Source organism: Euprymna scolopes, chromosome 20, assembly GCF_053919585.1.
Source record: "Euprymna scolopes isolate OS-2025 chromosome 20, ASM5391958v1, whole genome shotgun sequence".
NCBI lineage: Eukaryota > Metazoa > Mollusca > Cephalopoda > Sepiida > Sepiolidae > Euprymna > Euprymna scolopes.
In genome coordinates, this window is record NC_136501.1 from 25,902,371 (window position 1) to 25,922,295 (window position 19,925).

At 31.1% G+C, this 19,925-nt stretch overlaps 1 protein-coding gene across 5 annotated transcripts in view; it reads left to right on the forward strand.

Moving 5' to 3' along the window:
• LOC145241375 (uncharacterized) overlaps positions 1–19,925 on the forward strand; it is a 101,677-nt gene that overhangs the window by 62,751 nt on the left and 19,001 nt on the right. For 4 of the 5 annotated variants that reach the window (XM_080104252.1, XM_080104254.1, XM_080104253.1 and 1 more), the window contains exons 3-6: positions 825–996; positions 2,636–2,718; positions 7,016–7,099; positions 10,565–10,657. The exons of the other annotated variant lie outside the window; for it this stretch is intronic. In XM_080104252.1, coding sequence (XP_079960378.1) covers positions 825–996; positions 2,636–2,718; positions 7,016–7,099; positions 10,565–10,657 — 432 coding nt within the window. The remainder of the gene's footprint in view (positions 1–824; positions 997–2,635; positions 2,719–7,015; positions 7,100–10,564; positions 10,658–19,925) is intronic. 5 annotated transcript variants of the gene reach the window in all.

The following is a 19,925-nucleotide window of genomic DNA, read 5'->3' on the forward strand; positions in this document are numbered from 1 at the left end:
GTTAGCCACTTGTCATGCACATTGAGTTTTTCAGCATTCCGATCACAGGTTTTCATTCTATCAAACTCCATTTTTCAAAAGTCCATTTGCTATTTTTGTATTATAAATCAAAAAAAAATAAAAAAATAAAACAAAAGCTAACCTGGAAAAGCAGGAACATTTCCAACTTGTTCCAGTCTGCCCTGATATTTTTCTCCTTCTTAAATTTGACATTTGTCATTGTTTCGGATGTTTTCTTTTGATAGCTTGCCACGTTGCTTGGCAGGATGTCAATATATGTTGATTTAGATAGAAAATCTTTCTCATTACCTCAACTCATCTTTCTCAAGGGGGGGGGGGAACGAAAAAAGTCTTTATATTTTAAATAAAGAAAATAAACACAAAACTACAGCCAAAGAATCTACCTCCGGGGCTACTGTTGACTATTTTTTTCTTATGACTAGCAAATCAGAAGGGGTTTTACTTATGATTTTTAATGTGTTTATTCTTCTAAGTTGACATTACTGTGAAACTACTTCATGTTCTGGTATAGAGCACAGCACTGTAACCCTGTTCTTATTTTTGGGGGATCCATTAAACCTTGTTGCTTGAAATGCTCAACTTCTTCATTTAGTCCATTTCTTCTCATTCTAGCACATCATCTCATTCCCTTTACGAATAGGCCATGTGTTCTATAGTGAATTCATTCGCTGTTGAGTGTATTTTCGCACAATTATGTTTAATCTCTCCACCTTGTTCCCTTTCTATCTTTTTATCTGACGGCTTATCTGTGGCCGATTTATGCAACCTTTTCTTAAGACGTTGGCCCCTTGTCATGGTTTCAGCGCTCCTCCAGAGGCAAAGAACGGATCATCCGCCCAAATGACAGGAGAAGGCCACAGGGAGGTAACCCTACTACTACTACTACTACTACTACTACTACTAAAAAACGGGATCCACAGTACTCTCAGGGTCGTAAAGACCAACCCTCCAATAGAAGACAGCGTGATACTTCAGGTAAAGTAATAATAACTGGTTTTTCCTGCTGACATCTGCTTTGTTGGTTGCTGACCAACAAGTATTCAGCTGCAGATGAAATGTCACAAAAAGCATGTTATTTCCGCTGCTTCTCTTCTTTTCCTCCTCCTCCTCCTCCTCTCTGTATCACCCTTCTCCTACTATTAGTCTTTCTTTCTCTCTTTCTTTTTATCTATTTCTTTTCTTTTTTTTTTCCCCCTCCCTCCCCATTCCTCTTGCATATGTTCCTGGCCAGTTTATCCCTTTCTACTAAGTTTAGAAGAAATTCATCCTCATTATTTTCTGTGACTGGATAACAAATCACTCTTTCTATCTTTAAATGATTTCTTCTTATTTATGTGCGTGTGTGTGTGCATATATAGTACTTCTACAGTTTACAGACCATGTTAAAATGATATTGTTTAGAAACCCATTCTTAACAGGCTTTAACTGTTGTGTACTTTCACCTAACAATTTAATAAACAAAGGATACTGTAAAAATTGAGTTTAACTTGAAAATCCTATCTAAAAAAAATAGCATGGTTCTTTAACTGCAGAAGTATTGTGTGTGTGTGTGTGTGTGGGTGGCATATTGATAATCTTATAATATTTGCAAACGCATTTTTTTTTATTTTTTTTTATTTTTTTTTTTTTGCTTAAAAATGCTGGACAAAATACTTTCCCTTCACATTCTGATTGTCTCAATGGAATTTAATTATTACACCACAAAATTTGTGTGAGTGGAGGGGGTAACTTAATTATTGTGTCTTAGATATTCATTGAGAAACATATCTATGAATTCATTTTCATTCATTTTGTGACATACTTTAAAAATGTTAAGCAAGATTCCATAATCTGGGGTTAAACAGTTATTTAAAAAAATATTGTTTATAAATTCCCTTTTTCCTTTTCATTTCTTTTCTCCTCTTTCAATTAATGCTGTCCACATTTCTATGAAAGACTGTCATTTCTTTAATAAGGTTGAAGAAACACCCATAATTCTGAACAATCAGTGCCTTCTTCATGCACAAACGTGTTCTCATATAAAAATATTTAGTGTTATACCTTGCCAACTTACCTGTAGTTCTCACGTGACCCTTAATTACTATCGACCCAAAAAGGTATGAGGGTAACATGGTCATTTTTTTTTTTTCATTTACTTTTTCATTTTTACTTTTTTCGTTTGAGAGATTGGAACAAAATGCCTTCATTTTTCCATTAAATGTCCATATGATGTTCTCTATATTTATTCCTTCTCTATTCTCTCTCTCTCTCTCTCTTTCTCTTTCCTTTTTTCCTTTCTTTCTCTTTTTGACTGTTCATTGCTGTTGGGCTCTTTATTGTTGCTAACTTTAAAAATGGTCATCTCATTCTTCATCTTTCTAATCTCAATGTGGCAACTGACTATTGGTGTTTAGTTAAGAAAAAAAAAACATAATAAAAACGAAATTATTTAAAAAAAGAAAGAAAGATCATTTTTCAAAAGAAATTTATAAAATTCCTAATATACTATTTATGGAATCTTTATTTAAAGAATCGTTATGTAAAGATGATCTTATTCACTGAAAAAGTTTTTTTCCCGCCATAACTTCATATTTATAACTATTATTTGATCAATTGTCATAATTGACATTTGCAGCTAAGAAAAAGTTGGACGATAATGATGATGAGGAGGAGGATGATGATGAAATGTATGATCCTGCTGAACCGACAGATGATGAGGTAAGAGGATGTGATCATTTTAATATCTCTACTTATATATAAACTAGTCTGGGTGCCCGGTGTTGCCCAGGTGTTTGTAGGTGTGTGTTGTGCAAAAAAAAAAAATTATAGTAGGCAGGCAGGCTTGAATTTGTGACACGAAGGCGGAAAAGAAAGTGGAGGTGTGTATAAGGGTGTTGGTTGAGCAAAAAACAAAAAATGAAAATTGCAAACGCAAAGAAAACAAAAGTGGTAGTAGGCAAGCAGGCTCGAACTCGTACCGCGAAGAAGGAAAAGAAAATGAAAAAAAAAAAAAAGTTGTGATGCGTTAGCTGTTGTGCCCATCGCCAAACTGGAAGTGACGTAGGTTTAAATTAAGGCTAGTCAATCGAAAAGAGGGTATGACTTTTGAAAATATTGACGAAAAAAGCGACCCCTTCCCTGTAGAAAAGTGCCCAGTTAAGGGTGAAGGAATTAATGTTTCCGGCTAATTTTTCGATATTTGTCGCCTAAAATGAGTTTCAAAATGATACTGATCTCATGAAAATCCATCGTCTCTGTCGAAAGATTTTGTGAGATGTACATACATTCATACATACATTTAAACAGACAGGTGAGATTTATATTATAGAAGGCACTTTGTGTGGTGAGTGGGTGCGAGTTTGTTCCCTATAGACTCTGAAATAATTGCGCCAATTTATTTAAAATTTCATAGAAATGTATGTTGTGATGAGATCGGTTCTGTATCTGAATGCCTCCGATAAGTAAAATCTGATTAAAGAAGGAATAATCTGATTTTGACCAAAGTTAACACCCTTATACAGCTTAACATTACAAGTGCATTTGAGAAGTTTTATCACTACACAGTCAGAAAGACCCAGCATATGAAATCAACGGTAGGTTTTTGATAAGACAGCAGCGCATTCGAAATGAATGTTTCTGTTTAGAGCACAGTTGAACCATGATACCATATTTTTGCATTTTAAACTTTAATTCAATAAAATAATTTTATAAAATAAACAGTAGGTTATCTACAGTGCAATGTAGACTACAATGTACTATGGACTGCCATTGTGGGTAGGCATATGAACCTTTCTCCTTGTGCATTGCGGCAGTTTCAATCAATTTGATTGCAAAATGAACGATTTTACAGATTTCGATGCCATTAAAATTATTGAACATTTGTTGATCCTCATTCAATCTTGGGCAACATCGGGTCTTCATGCTAGTTGATTAAACCTAAAAATCAAACTTATCTATTAAGATGTGGTCGTTTCAATCTACGTATTGAGTAATCAATTTGCTATTTTCAAACATGAGTGAAGCTGATCTACCCCCCCCCCCCTCTTTTTAAGATGTTTGTTCAATTTATAAATTGTTCTGAAATAATATTATTTAGAAACATATTTTTAACACGTGGAGAGAGAGGTTAACAATTTAATACACAAGAGTGTAAAATCTAACATAAAAATCCAAACTAGCACCATCTGTAAACTACAGAAGTATTAAGAGGCTTACCCATCTTCAGTAGAGACCTTTAAAAAAATTTGCTTAAAACTGAAGTGTAACAGACAGAAAAAACATTGCTGGTATTTGAAGCATGACAAAGTGAAGAAATGCAACTTAAATTTGAAGGTGGATAGAGGAAATCCTGCTTCAAACTGAAACATGACAAAAATAATGATACTTTGATGAAAGTGAGGTGTGACAGGATAATGGACAGATTCTTATAGAGAGGCTTGTATTATAGCAATAAAATTGTTATTTGAAACTAAAGCGAGACTTAAAAATGAGCATGGAATAAAGTTTCGTGGCAAAGGCAGTGAAACTAATAAAGTATGTTTTCCACATGTTTTAAGAAGTGACGTCATCTCTTTGCGAAACCACTCTGTGTACATGTATACAAGATAAATAAGATTCATAGAATTATATATATCGTTGTTGGCATGCATTTGTGTCCGAATATCATAGTTTCCAAGTCCAATACAGAAAAGAAGCAGAAGAGAAAACTTTATGAATGTTGTAAGAATTTTAGTTATTATCAGTATGGCAAGTCCTTTTATGGCTGGAAAAAACAATTTGGGCTCTGAATAGTTGGGTGCATTGGTAACATTGTATTGTGGGAGTGGTTGCGGTTGGTTGGCTCTAAGGGCCCTTTGTTACCGTTTGGTTACTAGATTGGCTCTTCTATTTTCTTTGGATTGGTTTGTACTCACTTTGACTCTTCTATAGATATATTATAGAGTGTCTCAAAATTAATATCTATTTTGAAATATAAATGAATATTGGAACATTTAGAAAAGCTCAACACTATTAAGAGAAGCAAACAATATTAAATGAAAATGAGGAACAAAAGTTAGACATAACTTAATTATAGCATCAGAACAATAAGGAAAAGTTTTGAGGAAAATTAAGAAACACCCCCACCCACCCCCACATACTACACTTCTGATTTACCCTTCTATTTTTAATTACTATTTGCCACATTATCCTATTCCTTCATTCTCATTTCATATCTGAATATCATTAAGCCAGTTTTTTCTATATTTGCATTTTGTATAATTCTGGCATTTTGCATAATTCTCTGAGGAATATGACATAATTACATTGGCACACTGGTTCCCCTTAAATCACCAAAGTTAAGCAACATTGACTTGATCAGTACCAGATGGGTGACTATTTGGGAATATCATGCACTGTATCTGGAAGAACGTTGACACTTGCCTGCAAGAACTACTCAAACCTAATGTCGTCATCTCCCCTGACCAGGATATATATGCAACTGGGGGCCACTTGTAAAGTTTATAATATCTTGACACTTCCTCCTTCAGAGAAAGTCAGTTCAACCTGCCTAGGGTGAATGTCACTAGCTGACAAAACCTTGCTGCTGCTCATATTAAAAAAGGATCATAGAGTAATGTCTGTGATAGCTGATTCCTTGACTCCAAGCTTTCTTGAACGTATTTGATTGATATGTATATTTTGTAGATACTTGCCTCCCTCGATTATGTAAATTACTTTACTGACTTCCTGAAGCCCGGTTGCATGTACTTTCTTGTAAAAACTTGTCGGACAATTTGTCGTAATCTGTTTTGTCAAGTGTCCATTTCTTCTAGCATTTTTTTCTTTCCTTTTTTCTATGTCTTTAAAGCTCCTCCTAATTGATTTGTTTTTGAAATTCATAATGGCAGTGTGCACAGCTGTTTTGTCAGATCCTAATTTTATGCTAATTATATGCAAATTATGTGATTTTAATAGCAACCTCAATGTTATATATACAGGCACACCCTCCTTCTTGAATATCTGGTGACACTGTAATCTTTATCCTCCACATGTGATCACACAGCCATCTTGAAATTCATTTCTCATTGCTGTGAAAGATGTTTTAAACAAAAGGCGATTAAAACATAGAATATATTATATTTATTCTTTTCATACCCCCCCCCCTCCCTTTGCAATATTTGTTTTGACCAAAACTCTACCAAAAATTATAGTCTAAGAATACTTGGGTACTAATTAGAAATGTTATTTATTTATTTATTTATTTTTTCATTTAATAAAAAAAAAAAAACTCCAATATTTTGTGGAAAATTGCTATTTTTTCTTGAAATTTAGCTGTATTATAGTCAATTATGTTGGATTTCATTAGAAATTTTCAAACTCTTTGGCAAATATGAGTCTAATATTTTAAAATTACTAGATATCTAACTTTTGGGAATATTTTATCCCAAGTTTACAACAACATATTAAAAAATTTATGTATCTGATGTTCTTTTTTTTTTTTTGGGGGGGGTCTTAGGATTTTTATACATAGCATTTTTATTGTTTGGGAATAAGTTTTGTTCCAATGATGGGGGTGCGTGGGGGTGTATTTCAGATGTTTATGTATATACATTTAATAAAACCAATGCAAGTTTGTTTACATTTATAGAATGTCATTAATGTTTAAAAATCAATTTTGTATGTTACTTTAAAATTGTAAGTATATTTTCTAGATATATTATTCAACTTCAAATAGTTATAAGATTTTTAAACATTTTTTTTTTATTCAGTCTAAATTTTTGAATTGTGCTGATCTTCAAAATACAATTATTTCCACTCTGGCTACACAATTTTTTTGAATGTATAATTTTGCAGTCATATTCATATTAATAGTAATCCTGATGTTGTAAAAATCAATTTTGTCTTCAAAAATAGAAATTGATTTTTTTTCTATTAACAAGTTACAAATTACAACTTTACAAGTTGCATATCTTCTTCATTTTGAAATCTAGAAATGTTTATTATTTAGTATCATATTTTTCATTCAAACTTTCAGATTCAATCAACTGAACATAGTAATGGTGGCCTAACAGTTACAATTGATGGTAATAAACGTTCCGTTACTGAGGACGGCATGCGGGTAAGTACTACGATTCATCTTCTATTTTGTGTACCACATAATTGACAGCTTGCACATCACCACTTTAAACACCTAATACTGCTAAATAGAATGTCAAAAGTATCAATACCATATCTTTTAGTGATGTTGACTGTCGAAGCCATAAAAAGAAATTGTAAGAAACCTTAAACAATGTAGTTCAAATTTTCTTTTGCTTTTTTCTTGTGTGTTTTGAACTTGTCTTTCCCTTACAAAGGGGTTTTCCAAAAGTAATGCCTCCTATTTTTTTATTCCGCTCAAATGGATCAGAGGATTTCAAATTGCATTGTTATGATGACTGAATTTACGCATTCATAACCTGAAAGTTTCATCTCTCTGTTACCAATATTGACAGTATGAGACTAAGAAAGTAACCATTGTCACGGATGTGTGTTAGAAGCAGAGATGCGTTATTAAATGTCCATCGAAAGTGCGTTAAGAATGGTGGTGACCATGTAGAAAAATAAATTCTGGAGGACAAAAAAGACTTTAATGGTACCACTCCCACCTTCATAGCTCTTCAACTTTTTTAGTTAAAAAAAATATAGGTTTTACTTTTGGAACTATCCTTGTATCCATCTAACTTTTGAGCTCTCTTCCCTCTCTTCTGACTTAATTTTTGACTTAGCTTACTAACAAAACTTACTAACTTTCTTTACTATTAATTTCACCTTTGATTCCCTTTTCTTACCCTCTCTTTGTCAACTTTCTTGTTTTCTATTTCTTATAATCTCATATGAAGAGCTGTGACGTGCAATTTATAGGACTATTTACCAGTAGTGTTATTAAAGAACATTTTGAGGTGTGTATTGAAATTAGTTATTAAGTTTCATTTCTTTTATACTGTAAGAATCCTACTGCAAAGTACCATGTAACCTAAGGACATCAGTTATATCTGCGTATACTTACTATGGATGCTTGCAACGATTGTGTGTTTGCAAACTAAATGTATTTATTACAAAATCAGTTTTGTTATTTTCGTTTTTCTTCTTCCATTGTCAATTGTAATAAATCAAAATGCAAAGAGGAAATTTCATATAAACGTTGGAAACTCTTCCTTTTTTAATTATTTTTTTTTAATAGGTTTTAATGGTACTTATTTCTTTTTCTATAATTTTACACAAATACAAAAAAGTATCTGAACTTTTTATCCTGTAAGCTTCAAATCTGCTAACACATTTTGTTACAAATATGCAGTTTCCTATTTATAACCTTTTAATTCTGAATGACTGAATAAAACATACAGGTTTTAAAAGATTTGGTAATTCAATGGAACTAAGTTCAGAGTAACCCTATAAGTCATTAAGAATGTATACTACAGTGTTTTCTTATATAAAATTATTTTTCTATTTTTTTTTAATTTTAAATATTTAGTTAAAAAAAAAATAACCTCAGATTTTTATCAATTTAACAGTAAAATAAACAACAAAAAATCCTCATATTCCTTAAAGTAATCGATGGTTGTATACTCCAACAGTGTTGTATAATTATGAGAGAGAGGAATCTTGTGTGACAACATTATGACAAAAGTTAAATAAGTCAGCCCTTTTACTAGCAACAACCATCAGAAGCAGGCATGTATTAAGAATCCTGTTGCTTTTCCCCCTCTCTCTCAAAAGTCAGCTTTGGAAGAGAGTCTTAATGTCTGTTGCTTAACAAATGCGATTTTATGTGATTCTGCTTATAGAGATATAATGTCAATAAATCAATGAACTACAAGGCTTATATTGTGTCTTTATGATAAGATTTTGTTGCAACCTCAAATGTATCCTTTCTTACAAAAGGACTTGGAGTTATGAACCAACTCTGATTTAATAAATGTGGACACCTTGTGTTTGCGAGCAGACAAAAAAGAACAAAGATCAGTTGCTGCAGACATCTGACCATCCATTTGTCTCTATGTAAAGGATTACTCTCTACTTCTCCAAGAAAGGAGACTATATGACAGCATCAGATTTATGTACCTGGTTATCCAGACTATGTAACACTGATATTTTACATTTATACCTTGCAAATGTTTGACTGGTAACTTTTATTTCATTTTGTGACTGAAAATAACTGTAAGTGATCTCATACATATTTTTATCTATTCTGTGACGCTCCACTGACTTCATCCTTCCCTCTTTTATAATGGAGCTACCTCTAGTTCAACTGAGCTGCTATATTGATATATTTTACCTAACCCTCTTTCCTCTGCCACTCTCATCTTTTTTTTTTTAAATTGTCTTTCATATATTCATTTGTATAAAATATATCAAATATACCATTGCTATTTTACTCTGAGGAAACAAAATATTTATCTATTTGATAATGATTTTGTTATATTTTGTGCTTTGTTAACTTTTTCATTTTATTTTTTCCTATACATGTACCTATATCTATAGTAAGACTATTCTGTTGTGAAGAAATTTAAAGAGCATAATCACAGGTGTAAGAGCTAAATTTATTAAATTTACTATGCAATTATGCCTAGTTTTGTTGATAGTATTTTCAAGGTAGCAAAACAACCTACTCATTATCGAGCATACCACATGAATACAAACAAAAAAACTGCCAGTATTACCTGACAAGATAAATCTACCTCCTGTTTTAAGTACATTTCATTCCATTGACCTATTAGACAGTCATATGTAAATGTGATAATTCACTTAAGTAATTTTATATATGTTCATGTTTGTCTTGAAGATGAGCAAGTTATTTTGATTTTCTGCTTTGAAACCCATGATTAAACATGAATTTAGTAAATCTTATATATATATATATATATATATATATTTAGTTGAGATGGTAATTAATAAAAACTGAAGAAAGTGCTCAATACTGTTGTAGAGCAAATATGCGTTTTATTTTTTATTACCGTATCTTTCTGTTAGGTTACATTATTAATGTAACTTAACAGAAAGATACGGTAATAAAAAATAAAACGTATATATAAGTTATGAAAATATATATAGCAATTAAGCTACACAGAATTTTTCATGTTTCATCTTCATAAGGCTGATGATTCCTTACGAGGATGAAACAGAAAATTCTGTGTAGTTTAATTGCCACATTTATTTTATGACTTACTATTTAGCTGTACTCGCATATTGAGGACTGTCGAAAGAAAAAACTGAAAATTGATAAATAAATTATTCCTCTTCATAAAATTTTATGGATACATGAAATTATATATATATATATATATATACACTTCATATGAAGAAAATACTATAATAAAAGTTCTCATTTTAAGAAACCCAACAAGTTTGGACTTTCACGTTTGTGTATGTTCACATAAAAGATTAACTAAGAAAATATTTCATGTTACAATTTCTTTGATCTGATAGAATCAACAGTTTAATATTAATTTTTTTAGGTTGAACTGATTGATATCTAATAATATTTTTTAATATGTAAAGTGTTTTCTTTATCTTTAATTTTTTGAGGGGATGCTTTCTTTTTTAGGACTCTGGAAGTGATAGTGAGAAGACTGATAGCTCTGAAAGAAAGTCACAATATTTCTGTCATGCTTGTATGGTGGAGTGTTATAATAATAAGGTAACAAGACATTTTCCTATGAAATTGCAACTAGTGTTATAACATTAAAACATGGTAAAACAATATATGATATCTGTCGCACATAACCAATGGAACATGTTTTTATAGTGAAATTGAGAAAATGGTTGTAATGTTCAAAATTGACCTAATGATTTTTGCCTGTCTTCAAATTGATATCTAAGAATCTATGAAGGCAGACAGTTGTTTTTTGTGTTTTGTGATGAATAATGTTCACCTTTTAAAATTTGATTCTATTTTTTCAGTTGAAAATTATATATAAATTATAAAGTTTCCTGAATGATTACAAAATTAAAATCTAATTTAATTTTGTTGCATTAATATTTATTTTCTTTGTTTTATTTTTTCCACTTCAGTTTAATATTATAAATTGTGTGTGTGTGTATAAAACAACTTTAAGAGCCTAACATGTTTTGTTCTTTTCAGAATTTGATCTTGAGATAAAAATAAAACTTTTCATTGTCTAAATAAAAACAAATTTTTTATACACACGAAGAGCAAGACCAATTAATGACTATGTAAGCGATGCCTAGCAGAGTCTAAAAAATAGCAAAAGTCCTAAACTTGTCGTTTTTTTTTTGTTTTGTTTTTTTGTATAAAACACTCTTTTAGAGATGCAAAGCGTTTAGTTGAAATCATAATGAACTGTTTTACTCTCAAAATCATTTTGATGGTTCTGTGTTTTGAAAACGGGTACACTTACAAAATGGTTGTGTTTTGAAAAAAAAAAAAATATGTCGCTTTGAGTAAAAAGAAACGCTAATTCAGTTTGAATCTGAAAGCTGTTAATTTATTTTGTTTACATATTTCCAGAAAACATTCTCTGTTAATTGACAAAGGTGCATTCACTTAGTTCATGCTTTACTAATTATCTCTTTTTATTTTTGGTTTTGAACAATGTTGAATTTAATTGTTTCTATTTTATTATGTTTTTAAATATTACATATCTTTGGACAACAGGACTCTCTTTAAGTTATCCAATCTGTTTATAGAGTCCTTGTTTTACTAACCATAAATGTATAAAATTAAACCTATTTTTTACATTTTTATCTTTTGCTATATAAAATTATTTCACCACTTCATTGTTTAGACTTATATATATATATATATATATATATATATATATATATATATATATATACATATACACAAACAATATTGTTTCTAATGTGTTTCACTTTTTAACCCTTTGGCTGAGTGCGGGTAATTTTTGCAACATTTCTTTGTTTTATGAAAGAGGGTAGAGATCAAACAAAGAAAAAACATTTTTTTTAATTTATTTTTTTTTCTCTCTCCCATCTACTTTCAGTAAAGACAGTCTATCTGCATCTGCTCATCTTTCAATGATTTCTCATTTCATCTATTTTTCTCAACTTTTATAATATTCCGAATTGTCCATACCCGCTTCCGATATTTTCATTTTCTATCTAAAAATTATACAAATCTGCTTCATCTTTATCAAATGTTTCATTCTTTCAGCTTTTCACCTGAAGTAACCATTTTTATATGTTCAATTATGAAACATTGAATCTGTTTTGAGGATACAGTTTATCATTAATTCATAAATACTTTTTTTTTTTTTTTTTTTGTTCTTGTTGGGAGGGCATGGAAAATATTTAGACCATTTTTTGTCATGTTTTTTATTTGTATATACTTTTATAATTGATAAATATAAATCATTAATTATTTTATGAATATAAATTGAAATATTTGTTCATTACTTTTATTGCGTTTGACGTTCGGTCATCATTTGTTTTTGTTTTTTTATGTAAGTATTAAGTGCTTTTCCTTTGCGTATGTGTGTGTGCATTTATAAAGTAGTAAATGTCTTTCAATAAAGGACATTAACACAATCCTTTCGGCTGTCTCTAAAATGTGTCTTTTTAACATATGCAGCATTTATCTCTCCCCTTATTGAAACCTGCATCATTTGAAACTTGCTCATCCATTCAACTCTTTTCCTTTTCTGACTTTTGTATTTTCCGATACTCAATGGCTGTTTGATGCATCAGACAAGAGTATACATATTTTTAATATTCGGCCATCTTTTTTTGTGTCCGCATATCCCTAACAAGTTCATTTACATGGAACACAACTATCGACTTAAAATACAATTTGGTACCTCATTTACAATTCTTGTTTCTTTAGACTTAAACAAAAGTTAATTTTAATGTGGTAAAAATCCAGCTCCCTAAAAAAGGGGCGCTCTCTGGAATGGAACAGAAGTTTAAATTGCTTCTGTCTATAAAGATAGCTTTTTTTTTTAAAAAAGAAAAGAAAAAAAGTCCATTAATTTTTTTCACAAACTTTGAAGTTGAACAAAAATTATTTTTCAAATTATCAAAGTAAAAGTAGTCTAATGAAAACAAAAACCATAATTATTAATATGAAAGTGGTTTATGAAGAGAATACAACTTCGTTATGCTGCTATAGCAAAATTAAGTTAATGTTCATTATTCCACAAACAACTTCTTGAATTAAAAAGAAACATAAGGTCTTAAAGAAATTACAAAACCATTAAAGATTATCAAATATTTATTTTACATGAAAATAATTCTGAATGATGTATGTCAATATACCTTATCAATTTCAAAATATTCTTAGTTAACTTTAATCGGTTGTATCTCTGGTTCTTGTGGTATTAAAATTTCCAGCTACTAGAACTAGTCATCTAGTTTTAAATATCCTATGAAATCTCAAGAAGATTCAATCAATCCTGTTGATTTTAATTGGAATGTAAGATATAAAATATTAAAATAATTTTTCAAAAGAATCATTTTTCACTTCTGGTTTTGCAGTTTTGAGCTTTTTTTCATGTCTAACTTTGAATATAAAAACATAAATTAACCTCATTGGAATTTTATTCTCTTTCCATACAATTATTTTAAAAACTGCTAGGAAAGATATCTTGTTGATGTCCATGAAAAGACAGTATTGACTTTTAATGCTACTCTGACTCCTAAGATTCCCAAACCTCTGATTCTGACTTATTTTAAAGATTGTTGATTCTATGAAGATCAAAATCTGATTCTTAGCTTTATTATAAATCTGATTTCTTTGAACTCAGATTTACCCTGCTAATACACTTTCCTATTTTAGCATTGATTAATTTTTAATCTAAACACTGAACCTTCACTTTGCCATTGTAGAGCAAGGGAGATAATTTTCTTTATGTATTTGTACACAAATATTTTTATTTTTATTTATTACTAAACTTATCAAATATCACATCAAGCTGTTATTAATACATAAAATGTATTTATTTTAGCAATTTCCAAAGCTTGTTCATAAATATTGCAGGATTTTCACAATCTTGATTTAAGGTTCAGGACTGAAAGTATATCTAAATGAAAACTCCTGTAATTAAGCCTTATACTCAAGTGGCCTATAGGTCTTGATAAGTGGTGACTCTAGTACATGAAAATGAATTTTAAAAATTCTTTAAATGATAGCTCCATTTTTTAATTATTACATCTCCGTTCAGTCTTTAGAGACAACGGATACCTCCTGTAAGAGTGTCTGTGTGGAGAGGTTATTGTGAAGCAAATGTTGCGCAATCCTCAATCACACCTCTTCTAAATTAGTATTGCTCTAGTCTAGTGGCAAGGCAATGTCTAAGATGATTAGAAACAAGCAGATAAGTAGAGTGCCCTCCCACATCAAGTGGCCCTGTCGGTGGGGCATTAGAATACGCCGACTGCCCCCCTGCAGAGGGTAAAAGTCCCTCAATGGGGGTCCTTAATATGACCTTAAACTATATCCAGTGGTGAAGCCCCAGCTCATGGGCTTTGGGAGTGTGGAGCCACCCTTTAATTACCATTGCTCCCAAGTCCACTCTGACCCGGAGTGGTAGTACCTGTTAGGGTCCCAACTATGGGTTAAATAGAAACTGACATGAAAACAACAAATATATTCTATTAAAAAAAATTTTCTTTAAAATCTTTGGATTCGGCATTAAATAACCCAAAAAGGGTTGATATGCCGTAAAACAAAAACAACCAAACCCACATCAAGTATCTTTAAATGCTCACCCATTTTGTTCTGACCAAGCTCAATGTTGCTTAACTTCAGTGAGCTAATGGGAACTGGTGCATGTCAATGTGATTATATTGTATTTTCAGATCAATTTGATTTTTAACTTTCTTGTTATTAAGCCTGTAGTTTTTTTTATTCTTTATACTTATTAATTTTATTTGTTTTATTAAATCTATCAATTTAGAAACGTAGAATATAATTTTGTTATATTAGGTTGGTGCAAAAATAATTTTTTTGATGTTCAACTATATATATAAAAATGACATTTTGCACCAACCTAATGAAAATAACAAGTAAAAGTAATAATGCTCCTTTCATGGGACTAGTGCTTAACCAAGTTTTATTGTGTTAAATAGAAATGAATACACTCTTATGACAGGATACTCCCAGCACCTGGATGGAGAGTTTGCTTACAACTCCTAGAATTCCTAAATGAGCACGTAGTACAATGGGGAAAGGAGTGGCTGGTTACTTTTAATGCATCTAAAACCAAGCTTCTCTCTTTACATCATCAACATTCTAATTCACATTTGTCATCAATTGAAATGAATGGCTCTCGTCTTCAGGAGGCCTCAAGTTTTGACAAGCTTCTGGGCTTGACCATTACTCCTGATCTTAAATGGAACACGTATATCAAATCTGTTGCCAAGGCCGCTGGAAAAATGGTGGGATCTTTCTATCGATCCAGTAGATATCTCACTGCTGATGCTATTCTCTACCTATATAAGAGCCAGGTACGTCCAAGGATGGAATACTGTTGCCACATCTGGGCAGGAGCTGCTAGAAAGGACTTGTCCTGCCTTGATAGAGTTCAAAATAGACTTCGTAGCCTCGTAGGAGATGTCCTTTTCTCCTCCTTGCAACCTCTATTTCACAGAAGAGATGTTGCGAGTTTGTCTCTGATGTATCGTTATTTTCATGGAAAGTGTTCAACTGAGCTTCAATCTATGGTCCCCCCCCTCACCAAACTTTCACAAGAAACACTCGTCTAGCTGTAAACACTATCAATAATTTCCCCCACTCTTTATCTGTGCCTAAACCTAAACGTAGATTCCATGAACAAAGCTTCTTTCTTAGAACTGCACGCCTGTGGAATTGTCTTCCGTTTTCCTGCTTTCCGGCTGACTACAATATGGTTGTGTTCAAGTCTAAAGTAAATAAGTTCTTGATGAGCCGTTCCATATAAGTTATTAAATTTACCAAATTTTCATTACTAATGATTACTATATTGACCAATTTCTACTGTACACTCTTTAACCCTTATCCTTGAGTGGCCTCTGGGCCTTGATAATGAGGTGATGCCTTTGTAAAAAAAAAAAAAAAAATGGCCTCCCATCTAATTATTAATTATTATTATTTTGTAAGCAAAAAAAAAAAAAAAAATCGATGTGTGCCGGGCGTGAACTTGCATAACTCAAGTTAGCAAGAGACAGCATTATTGATCAGCCAAGGAGGACACAGATGTTATAACATCACAAATTTAGCTTTTTAAAACGGAAGAACATAATGATGGTTAGCACATGCAGGGTTTGCGAACCGTGTTGAAAGCAAAGTTTTTATCTGATCCCACCTTCAAACAAAACAACATTTCTACACAAAATAATTAACGATTTTTTTTTTTTTTTTTTTTTTTTTTCAAATTTTAAAAAAATATTTTTTGTCCAAGAGATCTCTCACTAATGATGCCGTGTTCGTGCCTGTACAATTCAGATGAAAATTTTTAGCAGACATATGAACACACACACACACACACACACACACACACACACACACACACACACACAGATGTTTGAGATTTATTTAATAGAAGAAGATTTCTGTTATAGTGTTCTGGGTCCTAAGAAAGAAGATATATGGGTTTAATTATTCTTACTTCCATGTTGAAATCAATAATTAAATGAGAAAATGGTTGACTGGATAAAATATAAAAATCACTGTATTCAAATAAAACAAACCTATAATTTCTGAAAACCTATATCAATAATTGAACTAAAGATCAAACAAAGCAAAATTGTATATGTAGCTTTTGTTGACAAAGTTATACAGATCATTGAAATAGAGGAAAATCCTATTTTACATTATATATAGGAGAATGTTATGGAATACAATTTATACCTGGATTTCATATAATTGTATATGATGTCTGTCATATTAAGAAGTATCTCTAGGATTTATTTGAGGAAAGACTCCTTATTTCTATGCTATTGTAACACTTCCACATCTTCTGGTGACACTTCTATCATATTGTGACACTTCTTTATTATCCAATAGATACAGGAATGGAAGGGTTAAAAGTAATGGCCAATTTCTGGTTCAGATGCCTCTTGAAGCTTTCACTTAAGCCCCCGTTTAGATGAGTTGTGACTAATACAACTGGGTGTCAGGTCAGTCCGACTTAATCGACCCTACCAGAAATTTAGGTGGTCGATTAATGAAAGTTGGAAGTCTATGATAATGATTACCTCCACTGCTGCATCCTGCGTGCCTACCATGTCTCAACTGCTGTTCTTTGCTAATACTTCAATCTGAAGTTTCTGCAGCAGTTGTTGTAATGAGATCTTTGATGGTTCGATCATAGTTATTTGTTCAAAGAGGGAATTCGCAACGTAATTCTCTGTACTTCTCTGTCTGGGCGATGTAAGTGTATTGATAGACATCTGAGAACCTGGCCAATCACAATCAAGGAATACTTTGAGTGCTTGTCCAAAATTCTTCCCCTGTACAAAAAAGCAAATAAAGAAATATTTGTATGGTGTATGTACTCGTGATGGAAAGGAAATATTGTACACCAAAATCATGTAAATTTATCAAGTAGTTTTATTTTTATAAAGAAATAATTTTTTTAAGCAAATTTAAGTTTTTCTAATGCCCCCTCCCTATGTTAAGAATGGCTTCCTAAAATCTTGCAAGTTTGAACTATTTTAAGTTGTTTTCTTTAGTCCTTCAGCCTGTTTTCAAGATGATGTCATAGTATCATCAATGTTAGTTCAGCTGTAAAATTTGTTTTTCTTATTTAAAAATAAAATAACTAGATTAATTTATATGATTTTTGGTGTATGATATTCTCTGTCATTTATTTTTTTTTATTATGTCAATTTGGTCATTTGTGTACTAATTAGATAAGATGTACATATTCTTATTTGAACTTAAATTCTATATGATATTTCTGTCTAGTTATGGAGATTATATTAAGTGAGATGGACGAAAATTGAGTGCAAGTGAGAATAGTTATCCACAAGAAATAATTTGGCATTAAACACACATCATAACACTGGTTCAGTAGGTTTTAGCATCTCTAATTTTGACATAATTTATTAGTAACATGTTAAGTTTTCATTTACTTCGTTTTAATTAACCAAGACACTATCATTTTTGTACAATAGATATTGTTGGAATATATCACCTTTTCTAATTCTCTTGGCTACTAACGATATAAAAATAATTTATTTTTAATGAATAAATGAATTAAAAATAAATAGTAAAAATAAAATTGATTATTCCTAGGCAAAGCTGAATAGGTAATGCTAGTCATTAATTGAAGTAAAATATATGCGCGTTTTAAGCAAACCTAGAACCCACAATATTATTGTAAAATACTACAATATTAATACCATTGGATTACTCATGGAATGATTGGTCAAAAATGTGTTTGATCTTGGTATAGGGCTTTGTTTTCAATTGCATCCCTGGACAAAGAGAGACCAAGGATATATTAATAGTATAGATTTTCAAAGATGCTTCAATAAAATATTTTATTCAATAATAATAATAATAAAAAATTTGAAACTCTAAAGCATTTTATCTTTCATTTTATTTATGAAAAGAAGTTTGTTGATCAGGTGACTAAAACTTTTTAAAAGAATATTTCCATGTTACTCTATTAATAATTTATCTGTGCGATTGATGACCATTGTTTCTATGAATTAGCTTTAAAATCTTGCCATCAAAATGCAGTCTCAACTCTTATACTTTTCTCTTTGATTTCAAGGATTTTGTTTTCTTTTCCTTTGTTTTTTTCTATTTAAAAAAAAAAAAAAATGGTCTCCATTTAGTAGGAGCATTTCCCTGTGGTTGATTTTTATGAAAATGCCAATATTTTCATTTCTATAGAAATTGACATGCACCCTTTGGTCTATAATTGCACTTGCTTATGCTTGTACAACTTATATTTGTAATATGTCGCTTCACTCATCAATCTGGGATCTCTCATGGCCTTGGATGTTGAGATATGTTTTTGTTCTCATCTTTGTAGAGACTTTAGGTCTTCTAGATAACATGGTGATCTATTAAAAGTTGTAGGCCCCTTGATGTGTAATTTTTATAGCCCCTTCATGTCATCTCAAGTTCTTATCCCCTCCACTCTATCAATTCCTCTGCCATAGCCTAATACACTTGTCAAAGTAGTTTATATAATGCTTTGGAATGAAGACATAACCTTCTGTTGTAAATCAAAGACTAATATTTGGATAAAAAAGAAAAAAGAAAAATGAAATGAAGTGGAAGTTACTTTAATATTAAGCAAACTGTGTATTAATCACTCCACAAATAAAAACATGAAAGTGCAAAAGAAAATAAATTATAATTATGGAACTGTTATTTTATGATATCTTTCTAGTTTGAATTTTTTCTCGAAAGACATTGGGTTCTCACAAGAGGGACCATGTAAAAATTGCTACCATCCTAAGTGAAAATGTTTCTGTGAAACAAACTGGATTCGAGCTTGGCACACCCAGGTTGGCAGTTTGTGTCATTAACCACTTAGCCACTGTCATCTCCCCGAAAGTATAAGACAAAACAGTCCTGACAATTATTTTACAATTAGATGTAAATATCTCCCCTCTCTGTTTCTTTGTAAATTGTAATTCAAGCCCTAGACTATTTCCGTAAATGCAGCAATCCTTAATTTCCTAAAGTTTATTTTATATAACAATTATAATTTATAAAATACTCCATTTATATATATATATATATATATATATATATATATAGATATATATATATATATATATATATATATATATATATATATATATAAACTTTTATATGAGTTTCTCATCCTAATATTTCTTGTCCTCCAAGGAGGCCATATGGTTCATTTCGTAAAACCTTGAAAAGACTGAACATGGCTGTTGATGCCAAAGGTGGTGATCACAGAGAAATTCTGATTATATGAAAGCATCTCTCTGATTATTCTGTTATAATTTGCTTCATCATT